This window comes from Drosophila eugracilis, unplaced genomic scaffold (assembly GCF_018153835.1).
Source record: "Drosophila eugracilis isolate 14026-0451.02 unplaced genomic scaffold, ASM1815383v1 contig_2154, whole genome shotgun sequence".
In the NCBI taxonomy this organism is placed as follows: Eukaryota; Metazoa; Arthropoda; class Insecta; order Diptera; family Drosophilidae; genus Drosophila; species Drosophila eugracilis.
Genome location: NW_024573038.1, coordinates 9,759,741 through 9,778,685, shown reverse-complemented (window position 1 = coordinate 9,778,685; position 18,945 = coordinate 9,759,741). Strand labels below are relative to the sequence as shown.

The 18,945-nt window shown below is 37.6% G+C and overlaps 5 protein-coding genes across 9 annotated transcripts; 3 read left to right on the top strand and 2 right to left on the bottom strand.

Annotated features, from left to right (window-relative positions):
• Positions 1–12: 12 nt before the first annotated feature.
• LOC108114367 (putative mediator of RNA polymerase II transcription subunit 29) lies at positions 13–4,034 on the bottom strand. Its single transcript, XM_017225317.1, has 3 exons — positions 3,354–4,034; positions 1,367–1,546; positions 13–357 (listed from the first exon to the last, which is right to left on the bottom strand). Exons 1-3 carry the CDS (start codon positions 3,676–3,678, stop codon positions 176–178), a joined length of 687 nt encoding a protein of 228 aa, XP_017080806.1. The 5' UTR covers positions 3,679–4,034; the 3' UTR covers positions 13–175.
• A 443-nt stretch (positions 4,035–4,477) lies between these two features.
• Positions 4,478–5,219, top strand: LOC108114368 (vacuolar ATPase assembly integral membrane protein VMA21 homolog). Its single transcript, XM_017225318.1, has 2 exons — positions 4,478–4,674; positions 4,740–5,219. Exons 1-2 carry the CDS (start codon positions 4,606–4,608, stop codon positions 4,983–4,985), a joined length of 315 nt encoding a protein of 104 aa, XP_017080807.1. The 5' UTR covers positions 4,478–4,605; the 3' UTR covers positions 4,986–5,219.
• LOC108114365 (glutaminyl-peptide cyclotransferase) lies at positions 5,219–7,564 on the top strand. 2 transcript variants are annotated; one of them, XM_017225315.2, is made up of 2 exons: positions 5,219–5,335; positions 6,291–7,564. In XM_017225315.2, exons 1-2 carry the CDS (start codon positions 5,219–5,221, stop codon positions 7,236–7,238), a joined length of 1,065 nt encoding a protein of 354 aa, XP_017080804.1. In that variant the 3' UTR covers positions 7,239–7,564. The 2 variants fall into 2 exon arrangements, with proteins under 2 accessions (XP_017080804.1, XP_017080805.1); XM_017225316.1 differs by lacking the exon at positions 5,219–5,335 and adding an exon at positions 5,710–6,229.
• LOC108114363 (zinc transporter 1) lies at positions 7,428–16,468 on the bottom strand. Of its 4 annotated transcripts, none has more exons than XM_017225311.1 (4): positions 16,228–16,468; positions 10,617–10,809; positions 8,504–9,215; positions 7,428–8,445 (listed from the first exon to the last, which is right to left on the bottom strand). In XM_017225311.1, the coding sequence occupies exons 2-4, from the start codon at positions 10,803–10,805 to the stop codon at positions 7,799–7,801; spliced, it is 1,548 nt and encodes a 515-aa protein (XP_017080800.1). In that variant the 5' UTR covers positions 10,806–10,809; positions 16,228–16,468; the 3' UTR covers positions 7,428–7,798. The 4 variants fall into 4 exon arrangements, with proteins under 4 accessions (XP_017080800.1, XP_017080801.1, XP_017080802.1 ...); XM_017225312.1 differs by having other exon boundaries at positions 16,245–16,468; XM_017225313.1 differs by having other exon boundaries at positions 16,433–16,451.
• A 606-nt stretch (positions 16,469–17,074) lies between these two features.
• On the top strand, positions 17,075–18,820 carry LOC108114400 (NADH dehydrogenase [ubiquinone] 1 alpha subcomplex subunit 9, mitochondrial). Its single transcript, XM_017225373.1, has 4 exons — positions 17,075–17,242; positions 17,361–17,811; positions 17,909–18,274; positions 18,337–18,820. Exons 1-4 carry the CDS (start codon positions 17,203–17,205, stop codon positions 18,728–18,730), a joined length of 1,251 nt encoding a protein of 416 aa, XP_017080862.1. The 5' UTR covers positions 17,075–17,202; the 3' UTR covers positions 18,731–18,820.
• Positions 18,821–18,945: the final 125 nt, after the last annotated feature.

The following is an 18,945-nucleotide window of genomic DNA, read 5'->3' as shown; positions in this document are numbered from 1 at the left end:
AGCAGCCTTGAATTTAGCTTCGCAATGATAGCTTATTCTTTATTTGAACTCAAATACTATTTCTAAGCACCTTGGAGTTGCGATATGCGAGAGCTTATATGACTACTTAGGTTAGGATTTACAATGTTCGTTTCGGAGTTAGTTGGTGGCTACAGATAGCCTTATGGTCTATGGTTCATATATCAGACTCCTCTAGCTCCGACCTGCTGAGCTTACTGAAGTGATGCAGACAACCGCCATGTGTGGCTATATACAGGTCTGCCTCGGCTTCGCTGCCTATTGATTTTATTTTGATTTTCTCAATGGGATCTTGACATTTTCTTGACTTTTGCTGCGATGGTCGTTGCTCTGCGGATTCTGTAAACGAGCAGATAGTGGAGAGAGTTGTCTATCAGTTTTGGGTATTTAACTTCACTTGTTGCGCTTGCTCTATAGATCTTTCACAAAGTGTTTTCTTCATGCTCTTAATTGATACTTCTTTCAAAATTGTTTGATTCTTAAAAATTTCATTGTATTCTTTCAGGTAAAAGCTATTTAGTTTACATTCAACTATATTTGCATTTAAAATAAGTTTTAAAAAACAAATATAAACATATTTCTCAAAAATATGGGAATATATATATAAAAAATAGGTTGTATCTGTTGACAAAGAAATAGAAAACTATTTTATAAGTTTGATAAAAAAAATTCCATAATCAATATATAATCTATGCATATAATGACAACTTGAACTTATGGTGATAGATCTTAGAAATAAGTTAAAACTAATATTACTTCACATTTGCGGTTTTACATGATAAATAAAAAATGTAAATCCAACACTTTGTGAAGGCTTCAAGCAATCGCGTCAAGCTAATTGAACATTTCACTTAAAATAATATTGCTTTTGTATTAGCTGATTGCAATGTTTCGCAGGTCTAACGATTACGTATTGAAATTAGTTAAGTATTTAATTTCTTTAGGTAAATAAGTACAGTTTTGAAATGTCTCGAATACAAAGTATGTTCGACTAAGCTTTTGTTTGTACAATAGGATGTGTGTTTAACAATTTATACAGAATACTTATTGGTTCGTTCGTTTGCTGATTTTTATTTTTACAAATTTTTGTATTTGGTATATTGCGATTCAATTATTTGTTTGGCTTCTGAGTAATATGCGAACCATTTTGGATACATTGGCATTTTTACAAATATAGAAAGAGAGACGCGTCGTTCGGTGAACTGTTGCATGTGTTTCTTGTGCGTTAGAGTACATGTTCATTTTTTTTTGGGTTATATACAATTTATATTTTGTGTGAACGAGGGCCCCTAAATCATGTGCGACATCATGCAACGACTCACATCACGGTTAGCGCGATGCAAATGACCTTGATAATGCTGATTAATGCGCTGATGTTGTTGCTGCTGCTGCGGCTGTTGATGTTGCTGCTGCTGCGCTGGAAAACTTGTCTCCGATTCCATCATCATGCCGCCGGTGGCCTGCATCTCATAATCCATCAAGCAGGCCTGTGTTCCAATTACTTGTGTGGCAGGCAGTGAAAAGAAATCTGCAAGGTGGAAGAGAAATTTATTACTGAGCTAAGTTTTTGGATCGATCTAATACTTAATTGTAAACCTTATGTAAGACATACAAGGAAACGGATTTTTTGTATTACAAGTATGAGTACATACATTTAATGGGGAAAAATGTTACAAAACCAGTTTTCCCAATTGGTGTGCATGATATAATTTTTATTTATTAGCTGCTTAGTTGTCTTCCATAAAAAGAAAAAATTGGTAAGGCTCTTACTAATGTAAGAGAAATACTCAAAATATATTTTTTTCTGTCAGTGCATCGACTATGCAATGCAACACGTTGACGCTATCGATATTTGCTCCAATTACCGATCGTTTATTTATAACCAATTCGAGGCAGACTAACGTGTTGTCATTTCTTATCTGTCAGATAGTTTTTTTTATTTGCTTTTTGTTTGCGCTGATACCTTATCTTATCTTATCTTATCTTATCGGAAAATAAAAAGTAACAAATCCACAAAGTAGTAGGAAAAAAAATCATTTTTATTTAGTTACTAATTACTATAACATTATATTATATTATTATTAAATTATTTTCACAAATTAATTTTTTTAAGTTGTAAATTAATAAAACCAAACTAAGCCATCTCTAATCAATGTAATAAAAAATGTGTAATTAGTATATTTAACTTTCATAAAAACAAGCATACCCTTAGCTAGGGTATATATTATTGATTCACTCTCGCTAGATATACACACATTTTTTTACCGGCTGTATAATACATATAATCCACCCCCACTCTGCCCTCTTCGCTTTGTTTTTGTGTTCTTCTATTGTTGAAACACTTTTGCAAATGCAGATTGATTAAACTTGGAAAGTAAGAAGAATTGGAACACTCTGGTGACCCCTTCATCTCCAAAACCCCATTTCAAGTAATCCAGTCCAGATAATAGTGTGTTTAGTCGAGCGAACACAGCGATTTAATGACTGTGTCAAGCCGGTTTTTCTTTGCTGAAACTTAAGCAACTGTCAAGTGCTTATCGCGGTTTTTTATACATATGCCAGCGATAGCTAAAATCTCACCGATTAAATAAAAACTGATAACACAGGTCACAGAGAAGAAGAAAAAACTCGGTCGCAAGGCCATAAAGTTTTGTAAATTTACAAGTTTTACGACAATTTTCACGCAACGTCAATTAAATGTGCGGGCCCAAAAAAAAAAAGTCCAAGGTCGTATGATTAAAAACGAAAATTACAGCCTAAGTCATTGAGTGAGTTCCGGTTTTTAAATTCAAAAATAAATCAATTTTGTTTATTTGCATTATTTTCTTATATGGTTCAAGATCCCCAATTAAACTTTTAATTTAATTATGAATTTTACATTTTTCTGTATCATTTTTGCCAAGCAATAAACATTAAAAGCTTTTGCCCATTTAATAAGATTTATTTTGGATGGGAAAACAAGCAGCCATTTATTTAGTTTTTTTTCTGTGTAAATAAGTATTTGTTCTAAACCGCAAGGCAATAAAATTGCGATAATATTTAGGAAGTCAATAAAAATAAATAATTTATTGGGATATATATTTATGTGAGTATGAATGTAAATACACACATACATATGCATATCGAACTGAGGTAATAATTTAAATGGGGTTGTAAAATCATGGATTTGCTGTCTATAACAGGTGGAATATGAGGTACAGTCCTAAATCGGAACAATGTATAATAAATATATTATATATTTAGTACACAGTGAAAAACTACCAAAACAAACATTTTGAATAACTTGGAAGCCATTACTTCAAATTTGCATTTTGGAAACTCCATACGATATTTACCATTGCAATACTGGGCAGCCAGATCAGCTTCATCGTAGCGACATCTCTTGGTGTACACCGGCTGTTCAAGATCCGCATCCTCGTCAGGAGTTTGACCAGGATTCAAACGCTTCTTGCAGCGCAGGACACTCAGGTGCAGGTTTTCCGGCATCGGTTGCCCCTCAATTTGATTGTTATTGTTGTTATTATTGTTGTTGGCGTCGGTCATAAAGGTGACGTCTCGTGGATTAAACGGATCCATTGAAGGACGTAGTGTTCCGGTTTCGAAAGTGGCGGCTGTCGTCGGATCACCATGTGCCCAGCACTCGAAATTCGTCAATACCATCGTACGCTGACTGCAGTGGAAATTCCCCAAAAATAAACCGAAGCGACAAAAAACGCGCGTCTCAACTGTACGAAATCGTGCGGCAAACTGCAAGCGCGTATTTTTTCAATCTTGTATACAATATAAAATATGGATTTTTGCTGGCTGTCGGTTAATTACCGTCGGAATATACGTAGCAATTGCCAAATGGCTGAAATAAATTTAATTAACACACGCAAGAGGTACGCGCGAGCAATCGGCCAAAATGCGAAGCGAGTGCGATGACGGCAACTGTTATAAATAAACCAATAAGCAAGTTTTTACATTTTGCCGCGTGCGCCTTTTGATTCACGATTGCTTTTGTTTTCCTTTCGCTCCAGTGGGACCGCACTACGAGTGTCGCAATATAGCGTCCAGCCCTGGTCAATATACTTAAAAATACTAAATACGAACGAAGCGATAGTACAATAACGGTCAAGAAACTGGAAGTATTACCAGATAGCCCTTTTTTTTGTTAATACGATTTCAAATTTAAATAATATACATAAATATAATAAAACATATAAATTGTTTACATGGTGCAGCTTAAAACATGTTTTTATTCATTTTTAAGATATTTTGATATGTTACACATTATTATTGAAGAAAGAATTTTATTAAAAATGAAAAGATTTAAAAAAAATCTGTCATATACTTTCTCTAAAGAACAAACTTTTACTTAGAATTCAAAACTAATTCGATAACTATTAATCTAACTTAACTCTATTCTTAACTATTCACAGTGATTTCCAGTATATTTCGAGGCGCTTACGGTACTACCTTTTTATCATGTGATTTGTGATTTGTCAAATATTTCTGATAACCGAATGGCAGGTCAAAGCAAAACCCGAAATTAAATAAAATTACTGCTTTTTTCAATTAATCCGGGTTCAATTTAGCTAAAAAAAAATGTCGAAGGTAAAGAAAGCTGCAGGCGGTGATGGAGGAGCATCAAAACAAACCCGCCAACAGTCCCATGTAAGTAAAGTAATAACTTAACTTTGCCGGCTTACTAATCCCTTGTTTATTTTTGTCACACGAAGGATTCGCAGGACTACAGTTCATTCAAGACAGTACTCTTTTACTGCATGCTCATCGTTTTCCTGCCCGTGCTGACCTTTTTCGTCCTGAAAGGCTTCGTTCTGGATCAATTCCTCGACATATCGGAAGTAAAAGTTAATATAGCATCTGCCGTGGGAGCGGTTGTGGCATTGCATGTTGCTCTTGGACTTTATATCTACAGAGCTTACTTTGGAGCTTCCGGTTCCAAGGGCTCCAAAACGGACTAAACCTCATCTACCCAGACTGTTAACCCATTTCCATTATCTATAAGTCGGAAAACACTCTTGTACATACATACTATACGGATACAAATGTTTACTCGCCAGCAAGGGAGGAGAAAGTCGCCTGTAAACTGAGTGTAATCGTTTTCCATTGCATAAGTTTCGATAACAGCGTGGAAAACGTGTTGTTTTGTGTTCTATGTGCATAAGTTGTATTAAAAAAGACATAAATAAGTGAAATGCGTGTACTATTAAGAAATTATTCCCTGATGGAAGCTGTCAAGAGATTGCTGCCAAGACCCCGCAAAAAGATTTACAATCTGGGCGCTTGCTTTGAATTGGTGGATATACCTAAGGTTAGCGGTGTAATCTTATTCAGAAGATACATATTCAATTTCTAATTTAAGGGAAATTAACTTTTTTGGGATTACAACTAATGAAAATTCAAGTATTCTATACAAACTATCATAAAGTATAATGTCTTAAGTCTATAAATATAGGAGTCTCTCTTTTCTGTGTGTAGAATAGTTTCCTCTAGCCGATGTTTACTTCAATGGTATTCAATATGCTGCGAATAAATTTAAACAAAAAATATAAAATAACGAGTATTAAACCTAAAACCACTGTCATACAATTTTTAACGCCCCTGAACTGTTTGAAGAGGCTGCCACCTGTTCTCGTTCGAAGTTGCCACCTGTTTGGGATGAAAAACAGATGTTTTCAATAGCATGGGCGTCAGAAAAACCATTTCTTAGATAGGGAAAAACGAGATTAATATTTTAAAAAATAATTTTTGGGGAAAATAATACTGATTTGATATGACGTATTTAACTGAATTCTCAAACAGACATTTTATTTTTAAAGAATAAATATGTAACCCCTATTAGCTACGCCCATGTTTTGTTGTCTTTTGCTCCGCAAGTTTGTCCGAAGAATTGATCAAAAATGATAAATTACTAGGCACGCCAGAGAATTCAAAGCACATGCCGCAGTCTGCCGCAAAATCGTGCCACAGACGCACGTCCTTGGAACTCCTTGCATACGTGCTGCTATTGATTTCAACCACCTGTTGTGGCAAAGCACTCCCACTCGTCGAACCAAAATACTCAGCCACGTAGCTTTTAGTCAGTCGGTGAAATATGCTCCAACGAACTGCTAGAATGTGGACGCTGTGCGTGCAGACGGCTTTGATAGCGACCTTGGTTAGGGAAACAGTTTCCCTAAAGGATAATCTCGTGGGGAGAGCACAGGTTACCAAATTTTTTTCCTTCCCAGCTGCCTGTTAAGCATAAATCTTTTTTATCCCAACAGATATCGTACAATCCCAGCGAGCTCTCTGAATCCCGCTTTCTGGAATACAGCAATTTATCCGATAAATTGCACTTGAGGGAGGCCATCAACAATATACTTATACCCCGAGTTGTGGGCACGGGAAATCACACTATCGTGAGACAATACATAGCCCAGAGCTTAAGAGATCTAGATTGGGACGTGGAGATGGACAGCTTTCATGATGAAGCTCCTATCAAAGGAAAATTACATTTCCATAACATCATTGCCACCCTTAATCCAAAGGCTGAGCGATTTCTGGTGCTCGCTTGTCATTATGATAGCAAATACATGCCCGGAGTGGAATTCTTGGGGGCCACGGACTCAGCAGTGCCTTGTGCTATGCTCCTAAACCTGGCACAAGTCCTCCAAGAGCAACTTAAGCCCCTCATGAAAAGCAAACTAAGTTTAATGCTCTTATTCTTTGACGGCGAGGAGGCCTTTAAGGAATGGGGACCTAAGGATTCTATCTATGGAGCACGACATCTAGCCAAAAAATGGCATCGTGAAGAAAAATTGGATAGAATAGATATGCTGGTGCTGCTGGATCTTTTAGGAGCTCCCGATCCTGCATTCTACAGCTTCTTTCAGAACACAGAATCCTGGTATATGCGTCTCCAGTCGGTAGAGACACGGCTGGCCAAGCTGCAGCTACTAGAACGCTATGCCAGCAGCGGGGTTTCCCAGCGCGATCACACCCGCTACTTCCAGTCGCAGGCCATGCGTTCCTCCATGATCGAAGATGATCATATACCCTTCCTGCGTCGAAATGTACCTATCCTGCACCTCATTCCGGTACCCTTTCCCAGTGTCTGGCATACCCCCGACGATAACGCCAGTGTGATTGATTATGCGACGACGGACAACCTGGCGCTGATTATACGGCTATTCGCTTTGGAGTATCTGCTGGGCGGAGGCGAGGCCAAGTAGTCAAGTGGTCTTCCATATGAATGACAAATGCTATATCTACTTACGTCCTTATCTAAAAGACCTGTTCCGATATGGAGACAAAGTTTTCATGTTCTAATACCCACCGCGGAACCTTGGAAAGGATCTAATTGTTAACTGACTGTGTGCTTTAAAATTAATTAAGCAAATCTGCAATACGCATAATCCAAATATTTTTATATACATGTATTTATAAAAAATGCTTAGCTAATGACACGTCAAATGTTGTAATCTTTTGGTTGTAAATTATCAGACACATCTGTAGTCCAACATATACATAATAAGTAAATGTATCTTAAAACTTAAAACTCTGTAATTTACTGCACAAATGGGCAATGTGTAGGTCTTTTCTTGTCACAAGATGGGGAGTAATAGAGAATTTTTAAAATCATGAAATGATGAGAAAATGCAATACGAAAAGTAAATGAGAAACGGAAGACAAACTACATATCCATATATCTATATGGCAAATTCTTAAATTAACTTAAGAGATATCTAAAATCGTTAAACATTGATACAATACTATAGTCATTAAAATATAATCAATCACTACTCGTTGGACTGTCTTTTGGTTTAGTTGTATCTGCTTTCGTTGGAGGTGTATCCAAGCAAGTGGCTTCCAGCTTAGGCATGGATTTAGCCACTGTCTGATCTTGGCTCTTTAGCAGCTGACCTGCATTCAGCTCCTTGGGTTTCTCCACAACCACTGCACTTAGTTCGGCACAGGATTTGGATTTGGTCTTGCTATGGTCGTGACCATTTCCTTGACATTTGGCTGGAGAAGATGATATTCTGCCTCCGGGAGCATCACAAACCTCCCGAAGATCGGTTCGGGAATCCCTGCAGCAAACTTTCTCAATGCACTCAACCGCCTGACATTGCATTAGGCACTCCAGCGAGGCAGAGGCATTCTTATTCGTGGACGGATAAAACTCTGGCTGTATTGTAACCGCTCCGATTCCTTGATCGTGGAAATATGCCCGAACCTGTTCGATGATCTTGAGGTAGAGCTTAGGATTCTGGAACTGGATGTGTATGGTTGCCACGTATCGGTGGGCAGCCAATTGCCATATGTGCAAATCATGATAGCTGACAATCTCCGGGAACTTAGTGACCAGAGTACGCTCAAAGATCTCCAAATCGATAGACCCAGGAATGGTTTGCAGAAGGATCAGGCAGGATTCTTTCACTGAAAAAAGAATTTAGTATTTAGTTTTAGATCAAATGAATTTAATTAGTATACTCACTGTAAGGATAACTGAGGGTCACCAACAGGACACAGGAGAAGATGGAGAGCACGGGATCAATAAATTTAGCCGTATGCTGTTCATCTTCCGCTACATAGACGATCGCAGCACATACGATCACAAATATGGTACTGGACACATCACGAAACATTTCCACGGCTCCCTGGCGTTTGGTGGCGAAGTAAACACTACCAAATTCTGCCTCCAAATCATCGCGTAACTGACGATCATTCCGCGATTTACTGAGTTGCCTTTGCATCGGAGTTAGGGATAGATCCAAGTTACTGGACATTGGACGCTCGAGCACCACATTACCTCCAGGTGTCAGGTGGAGAAAGCTTCCCTGATGTAGGGTGTAACCTCCAATTAACAGATATGTCACTCCATTTAGGATGAGGCCCAGAAATCCCACCATCATCACGTGAATCGGTAAATGCATCGTATCTTGGTGATCAATGTGAACTAGAGTTTGTAGAGCCTCCACCACTAGCGAGAAAGATAACGAGGCCAGGATAATGAACACAATCAGCATGGTCAATATATCGATCCTGGCCCAGCCAAATGTATTGCGTAGCTTCTGCTCTCGGCATTCCCTTTTAGCCTGGGCTTGTGCATCCGTTTCGGCCAGACTGACAACCATACCCGGATCATTGCCATTTTCCTTGGTGTGAATCGGCGGAGAATCTTTTGCCTCCGGTTTTTGTTTACTATGCTGCAAGATTGCAAAGAAAGTAGAGAAACTGGTTAAAATCTTTCTATTACCATGCATCCATGCTTATGTTTTATGATTCCTTATAATAAGTAATTCAAATCATTCTCTTTCAATGTCTTCCTATTGAAATATATTTAAAATCAAAGCTGAATAGGCAAAATTAACTCTCTTTGTTGAATTCATTACAATGTTAAAAAAAGGTAGCATAGAATGAAATGGAAATGTTCAATTATCGTCATGCTTTCTAAGCCAAATCATAACAATTGGCATTGGCCCATCTACAACATGGCTGCTGGCGATTTAAACGCTCCACTGATTGTCCGTCTGCCTGCCCCATTATATAAGCTCAAAATCAGCCCACACAACTGTCCACACCTACAACACCCGTCCACTGTTTGAAAGCTTTCGATTTCTGGTGTTTGGGCCCATTTGAAACTCAGTGATTTTTTTTTTTGGCCAAGTCTTGTTTGATTTTTGCGGTTTCTGCGGTTTTGGGCCTCGTCTTTGTCTTTTGCGAAACGTGCTTGGCACGCTTTCCCATACCGGCAACGATTTTTGCATCCATTCAATAATAAAATATTAGCTTTGACTGCTCCATAAATTTTTTAGTTGGACACGGCTTATGGTAGTATTCACCTTGAATTTTAATCAATTTGTAATAAAATGATATGAGGAAAGAGATTTCAAGTTATGGAGAGACATTTTATATAGAAATTATATATGTGTTTAAGATATTAATAAAAAAGGATCAATCCTACTTCATTGCCATCCTGACTCAAATCCCTAACTACCCAGATCTGACATAACATTCAGCGCTTTCTGCCAGTCACTCGCCATAAATAAGCTGCCCCATTTCCACGAGAAATTCGAATATCTCCGTGTAATCAACCTGATTTCATGTCACCTTCTGTGTAGACAGAGGTATTTCACTCGAGGGGCTAATTACACAGTAATCTGCTGATAAGGTATACCAAATAAAAAACAGTGACTAAATTGACCGATAAGCCCAAATATTAAACTAAAAGAACCACACCCAAATAGGGAGATAAAAATTTCAAAAATTTGCCACATAAATTATCGAAAAAAGTAAAAAAAACGAAACCAGTTCTCCGCAAAATAAAAAGGTGTTTGGAATGCGTTTCGATACATTTTGTTGTGGTTTGCCTTTCTGGCCACAATAAAAGTTCAATGCACCAGCATCTGTTTCGACTTTGCACCAGCACGCGACATTTCCTGGCCAAAAAAAGTGTAAAACCGGCAAGCAAAATAAGTCAAGCTGCTGCACCGGCAACACAATTATTTCTCATAAGTAATCACAGAAAATTATGTATTAAATATTTTACTTCGTTTTATAATTTGATAACTTTTCAGTTATGTATTTGAAATTAACAAGTACCTTACCTTAATTGTGAGGATGCACCCACCAAGGGCAAAAATGTTGCACAGATTGTGATGGGAGGCCATCAGTAGGGTGAGTCCATGTGTCAAGTGGCTGAATACTAACTGCAATACAAAGTAGCAGATTGATAGCACTAGTACGGTGTACAGGGGTATCGGCCTGCATCGCTGGAGTATCTCCTTCACCGGCATTGTTCTGTGGAAGAGAAGGGTATAGACAGTCGTTGAGAATTGATTGTTCAAATAATTGCAAATTGGAGGACAGAAAGTTCAGCACCTTTCTGCCAACTAACCAAGGTGTGATCTATATAAATGCACGCTTTAAATTGGTAATACAAATTTACTAATTGCACATTTATCCCCCTACATTATAGTAATATTATCAGAAGTAGTAAAAACCGCATCACATCTATAAATCGATAGAATCCCTATATTATTAGCCATCCAATTAGTAAAACCCCTCCGAACTGTGTCAAGTTCAAGTCCCCAAATGGAGGGTTAAACGAACCGAACCGATTTGGATTTAGATACTGCACTGAACCGAGCTGAACCTGCCATATTTAGGGTTCAGCCCATGCCAACCTCGTATGCAAATCACCATAATAATCATCATGTGGGCATGGGCATGGGCATGGGTTTGGATTCGGGTTTAAGCTCCTCCTGCTGCGATGAGTTGCATGCAAATGAAGATGCTAAATGGGCTCGCTTTACCAGTGGCTACCTCAGGGTATCTCAACGATCGCCTGCGACATTGACGTAACTTTACGTGATCGTGGACATATGGCTACCGATTGTTTGCTAGCCGCCCCCCTTCTGTTTGTTTGCCGTAATGTAACCCCAAGGTTGAACCCTATTGGCCATTTATAGTGATTAAATGCCCTCTAGTAGAGTAATTATCGAGGGACATGTTGCGGTTTAATGATATTTTTGGTTAATCCAAATGAATGATCTAAAGTGGATTCAAGGATCAGTTGATCATTAAGGTTTTATTGCCCATTCTAGAATTTTAGGTATTTAAATTGAAAGAAAGAACATGCGATTTTACATGAGATCATTGCTTTTATATAAAGACCGCATCACATTTCTAGACCAATCGATTCCTGATTTCAATCTGTCGCTTCCATCTGGAATTCTCAATAAGTTCTATTTTATTAAACTATCCAACATCCCCATCACGATGACGACTTTTAAACGAGCCCATTGCATTTCAAATTGTCACACGTGCAGTTGTAAATAATTGGATTCGATCAAATGATATAATCTATTGTTTTAGTACACCCATATATATAGTAGTCATGTAATTAGAAAATCAGTACAGAAACGATAAATGGCGCCTCGGGGCACTAGAATGTGCAACCCAGCAAACAATCAAATGTTTCCCATCCTTCCAAAATAGACATTTGTAGGAACAAACAATTAACAAGATAATGCTGAACAGGTAGCAACAAACAATTTAGATACTCCTACTAGACATGTGTTTTGTTTGGTTCTATAGATAGTATATATGTATCTACCAGTTGTTCCACTTGCAACTGCCGCTAAATGCCCATTTCCTCAATTTGATTTCATTTTCATTCGAAATTGAAAATGGGTGACGGGTGGCTGGAATGCTGAATTGCCGAAAGGCAGTGGAAGAGGGGCTCAAGCACGAGATAACAAGAGATAAGCTGGGCTACAGATACAAATACTTGTTGCTGTAGTTACCAGGGAAAGATAAAGCAGATAAAAATGCGATCGTCTAGATAAAATATGGTGTGATATGCGTGGCATGTGGACGATTAAGCCTTGGACGGTACACTCTGTAAGTTTACTCAAAATAAATATGTCTAAAGAAGAAATTTGTTGTTAATTATCTTAAATTTATTCTTAGAATGTAAACTATTATACTTCAATAAACTTCATAAAATATAAAAATATTGTTTTCAGCTCTACCATACCATTTGAAAACTTCTTAGGTATATCTCTATCCTAACTCTTTGCACCGTTTTTTTAACTTTCCCAAAAATCTCTGATTACCCTGGAATCCGGATTTGGTTGGCGTAAAATCCAGATCGTAAATCTGCGCCAACGGTTGACAATTTGATTATCAATTAGATCAATGCAACCACTCACTTCATCAATTGAAAATATCAACAAAAAGCGAGGCTTGCAATAAAATTCGGGACCAATAACATTTGTTTTTTTGTTTTGATTTGCCATCAGGTGCATTAATTCTGTATTTTTTGTTTTTTTGTTTGATTTTTCGTTTAAGCCATTGCCTGCATACAAATTCAATTTGGCAACAAAAACAATTTATACTTTGATTTTTGCGTAGATTTTGAAATTGAATTAAAAAATACTTCCTATGCGGGTCCCTGGCCTGTTTTCAAAGCAGTCAAAAAACAGCAAAAATCTAACATTTTAGACCATTTCAGATACGATGACAAGGTTGCCGATGCCTTTGGAATGTCTAATTTACAAGGGAACACAAAAACGAGCTGGATGTATTTTAAAATTCTAACAATATTGTTATTGGCCAACGCACAAAGTGGGCTGCCAATATTTTATTACTTTGTTGTCGTTGGCAATTAGCTATTGTCTATCAGACATGTTTGAACCTTTTTTCCAAACGCGCCAAAATCAGACACCTGATAAGCAGACAGAGATAGCAGTCTATGGAATCCTATCGCTATCCCATTTAATGGAAATTTCGACAGGTCTGCACTGATAAGAACTATTTCAAAAACAATATCGAAAACAACCCGGCATCAGGTGGGTTAAAATACCATCGCTAAGGGGATTTTGATTTGATGGCGGATATTGATAGTAGAAAATGTTGCTACTGGTAAATGTTGCCAGGCGAGATATGAAAATATTGATTCCTAACATTATTTTAAGCTCTCTAATTTACGGATTTTTGCATGATTCGTTTTTATAAAGATATGTAGGTTATGTAGATATGAATTATCAATTGTAGGGTTTTTAATAAAACCTTTACTGAGAATGTGAAAAAACTTTACAAAGTAATTACTAAGGTTATTAGGCAATCTAAAATTCACACTAACCCAATTCGTAATTAACATTTTTAATTATAAAGATAATATTGCTCTCATTATAAAATGAATCTTAAAACAATTTACTTGTATAAGGCTTTGGAAACTTGAAGCTGTTATTAACTGAAACTTATAATGGCGACGGGAAAAATATTTGCACTTATATGCACTTTAAAAACGTCATTTAAAATTATCGTCATTTCTTTCGTAATAAACTAACTTTTATCCAAATGATTTTTAGTTTTTCCACACAGAATATTGAATCTCAATACTTAACTGAAATGTCTTTATATATTTATAGGCAATACTGTACAACCCTGACCACCTGTACATAATAAATGCAGAGGCCCACGATTCAATGAAATATTCCCATTAAAATAAACAAAGAAGTGTAAATATTTTAATTACGATTTAATGCTTCTACGTGAGATCTGCGCCTATAAATCCATGAATGAAAAGCCCAGCCAAGCACTTTCCCTGAATCCTCATCAGAAACGTGATCGAGTGAGATTTTGTTGATGTAATAATGATATATATAAACCCATTAAAATAATACACAAATTGATATTAAAGCTGATTACTAAAGACCCACTTCAATTACACTTAATGACTCGACTTTACAAAACAAAACAAAAAAGTTGAATAAAATATTTAATCATGCGTACAGTTGCGGTTGAATTTATAGTTTTAATATGTATTTTAGTGCCTATCCGAAAATGATATTAAATATATTTCCTACGGATTCCTATTAGTAAGGTCTTAAAAATGTTCCTATTTTTGGCGAACATAAATAATTTCATAATTAGTTTGTAAATAATTGAAATTTGAACATATTTGATAAGCACTAGAGTTCCTATTTCTTTGACTGTTTGTTTTCATTTTCTTCAAATAATAATAATGATAATAACTGTTTATAAAAACGCATTGGGAACGCAGCTGCGTTCTTCAGAACCTGAGCCAAGGCCCCGATCAATTTGCATTGAATTAGCTTAGAGTGAGAGAGTTTGTTTTTAGCTCAATCGCAGCCCAACAGACGAATGGATCGTAGACAGATATAACCTTTAATTAGCATTAATTTCGATTTATTTTTATACCCCGCAGATGGTGTTATTTTGGCATTAGTAATACATATTTTCGGGTAATATTATTTTTCACATTGGTGCCAAGAGGCGCGAGGCGTCTTAATAATCACTTGCTAAATGGATTCACAATCTTCCCGCTAACGAATTACAGTCATCTATATATCTATTTGTATCTAAAACAGCGGCATTAAAGGTGTGTTCTTTGCTTTCTTATACGTATATAATTCGCACAGGGCCAAAAGCCTCTTATCATTTGAGATTTTAGCTTAAAACTGGAAATTTACCGTCACTTGGACTCTGATAAGCGAAAAAACGTGTGTCCTATTTATATCCGCGTCACTGCAAATTGCTTTGGAAAATGTAGCTTTTCCTGTTTTATTATTATTAGTGTTATTATGTTGGTCACACAAAACGCACACGCACGTAAGGTATTTCAAATATTTCGGGAAACATGCGCGGATATTTCGGGAGCGAATCGAAAACAGCGTTGTTTACTGGACCGCGGTTCAAATACGAATGATCGTTAACGCCGTCGCGAAATGTATTCCGAATCAAACGGAAAGTCTGGATATTTTTCAAAAGTCGAATTCTTCATACACTGTCCATTGTTACTAATGTTGTGGGTATAATTTCGTTTCAATCAAATGAAAAGTTTTACATTTAAAAATAATTTAAGTCTAAACATTTTTTTGAATAATTTTATTATATACAATTTTGATAGTGTAACTTAAAGGTTGTAAAAAGGTTAGATTTAAAGGTATAGAAAAATCGTGGTACACAATATAACTGTATCAATCGCAAAGAGAGCTGCCAAATAAAAGAAACAACAAAAATGAACACAGCCGGCAAAATAAAACTAAGAAGAGCTGGGGAGTGGGCAATAGATAACGAAAGAGAGCGCCATTGGGAGCGAGAGGTGGCAAAAGGAAAAGTGTTTGTGTGGGAGAAATAATGCGTGAATTGTCAGCTGATTTTTAGCTATAAAGCAGAAAGAGGTCGAAAGAAGGGAAAAGGAGAGCAGGTAAGCTTGTATTTTACGGGAGAAAGAAATGAGAATAGATGAGCTTGTACATGCATGTTTGATCATATGTATATGCATATGTACATATGTACATATGTATGTATGTATTGACGTTATCTATGCATGTTTATGAGACAACAACAATCATATGATACATGCATACATATATGTTTGTTAAAGCATACATACATAGATAATCAGTGCTGATTTACGTTAAAAAATTAATACAATGATCTGAATACATACATAAATATGTATAAGGCTTTTAGAACACATAACTAAAGGCAATAAAATGCCTAATCACAAAATTATGTTTATTTTGAGTTCATTATATTTCGGCAGGGTGATTCAAGATATGAATTATGTCCATAATATATGTATGTAAAGTTTTTGAAAATCTTTAACATACACTGCAAAATATTGTTGAATTTCTTAAGAACGTCACATACCACAAATATTAAAATAAAACATTTACATACGCTTCTATTAAGTTTACCACTATTTTTATACGACTTGTTGTATTGTAAATAAGACTTTTATTGTTTTAGACCACAACAATGTGTATCCATATCAATTAGTCAACCACACGTTCACTTTTATTCAACTGCTTATCAAACGTTGATATAATGGCAGTTAATCCTTAGTTGCCGGATTTTTAGCAGATATCACTAGACTCGTGCTTACTTGCTTACAGCTTGAAGACGAATGCCAACTGAATTTGTTGTATAAAGAACCCAAGACGTTCCAATTTAACGATCCACGGGCCTGCAAATTGCAATTAAACCACGCACATTAGATAAAAAGCAGCAGGTTTCACTTTCAAGGCAGTTTTATTTCAACTGGGACACGGTTAACTTAAGTATATCTTATTTGTCAACGAATATTAGTAAATCAAAAGCACATTAAGTAGTTTATCTGTCACATTAATTACAGCTTAGCAAGATATTAAATAAGATAACCACGACGAGGTCGATAAAGAAAAAAAGTGTTATATATTAAGTTGGTAACTTTTCTGAATTAATAAAATTATGTTGTTTTCTTTAAACAAAAGTGAAAAAATCTTATTTTCTGAATTCTGAAAATGTACATAAGTAAAATTAACATTGAATTATCTATCAAAGCTGACAACCTAATTTAAATAAGCAAATTACAGTAACCACAAGATTAAAAATTAATGTTTTTCAGTACATTTCTAGTAATTTTAAAAGGAAATGTTTTAGAAATGATAACAAAAAATTCGTTTTATTTTAAATTTATTAACTTTCTTCAGTCTGGCAGCCTTGTGTCACTATTCGATATAGTTTACAATATCTTTTTAGTATTATATGCCAAAACATTTTAATGTTCGCGAAGCGGTCACACTGGCTTTGAGCAAAACCGACCCGAAATAAATTAGAATAGGAATTTAAGCGTTTAATTTTCCCTATCGAGTTGGTCCAGTGTGCCGGTACGAAATGGCCGCCATAGTACTAACCCGCAATCTCCAGCTGGCCAGTGAGTAAAGTTGCCAACGGCCAAAAACCGCCTGGCAAACAAATTATGTAATATGATGGTTGGCACGAATGTTGTGGCTAATTTTTGGTATGATCTCGGTCCATTTCTTGATATTTAGAGCACCACGGCAATGGCGTGGTGGGAGTTTTGTGCCTGCGCGGATACTCCGCCGCTGCAGCTCCGCCGGAAGATGGTCCACGTCCGCTGAAGACCACAAATACCGCTGCCATGAAACGCGGTACTGGCGGACGAAGCAGTTTCAATGGCATTGTGGCCACTGTTTTCGGAGCCACCGGATTTGTGGGTCGCTATGTGTGCAACAAGCTGGGCAAATCCGGAAGTCAGATGATTCTGCCTTACCGCGGGGACGATTCGGATGTTATCCGCCTAAAGGTCACCGGCGATCTTGGCCAGGTTCTGTTCCACTTCTACAACCTGGAGGACCCCGCTTCCATTCGCGAAGCCGTGAAGCACTCGAATGTGGTCATCAATCTGGTGGGCAGGGACTTCGAGACCAAGAACTTCAAGTTCAAGGATGTTCATGTCAACGGAGCTGAGAGGATCGCGAGGTAAATATTACATGTCCAGCATTGCTGATTCAGCAAGAACACGATTAAAGTAACCCTGATAAGCATATGTGTAATATATTATTGTTAATTATTCCAGAATTGCCCGTGAGGCTGGTGTAGAGCGTTTCATCCACCTCTCTTCCCTGAACGTGGAGGCCAATCCCAAGGACCTGTACGTTAAGGGTGGAAGTGAGTGGCTAAAGAGCAAGTACGAGGGTGAGCTGCGCGTCCGCGATGCCTTCCCCAACGCCACGATCATCCGTCCCGCGGATATTTATGGCTCCGAGGATCGCTTCTTGCGATACTACGCCCACATCTGGCGCCGTCAGTTCCGCTCGATGCCGCTGTGGCACAAGGGCGAGAAGACCGTGAAGCAGCCCGTTTACGTTTCGGATGTGGCCCAGGCCATCATTAACGCCGCCAAGGATCCGGACACTGCTGGACGCATCTACCAAGCTGTGGGGTAAGTCATCCTCTAAGCTAAGTATTTTAAAACATTCTTTATTTCCGGTTACCTATTTTCAGACCCAAACGTTACCAGTTGAGCGAACTGGTTGACTGGTTCCACCGCTTGATGCGCAAGGACCAGAAGCGCTGGGGCTATATGCGCTACGACATGCGTTGGGACCCCACCTTCCTGTTGAAGGCCAAACTGAATAGCTTCATTTGCCCCGGCACTCCGATCGGTGGTCTGCATCCAGCTCGCATTGAGCGCGAGGCTGTTACCGATAAAGTTCTGACTGGAGTGCCCACCCTAGAGGATCTGGGCGTCACACTGACCACGATGGAGCAGCAGGTGCCATGGGAACTGCGTCCCTACCGCGCTGCTCTCTACTACGACGCCGAGTTGGGCGAATTTGAGACACCATCGCCACCCAAGGTCATCGAAGCTCGCGAGGAGCTGCGTCTTTTTGCTTAAGTGGATTGTAGCAATGTCTGTGCTGATCGGAAATTTTTAGTTGGAATTGTTAAGGCGATGCGTCAATAAAGAGAAGTCGAAAGATTTAAAGGCCTTGTTCTTAATTAATAAGTAATAAAGATAAACTATATCCAGGAAATAATAAAAGGACAATTTTCTTAATCTTAGATACAAATTATTCTACCGGGACGGTTTAATTAACATTTCTTTTAATC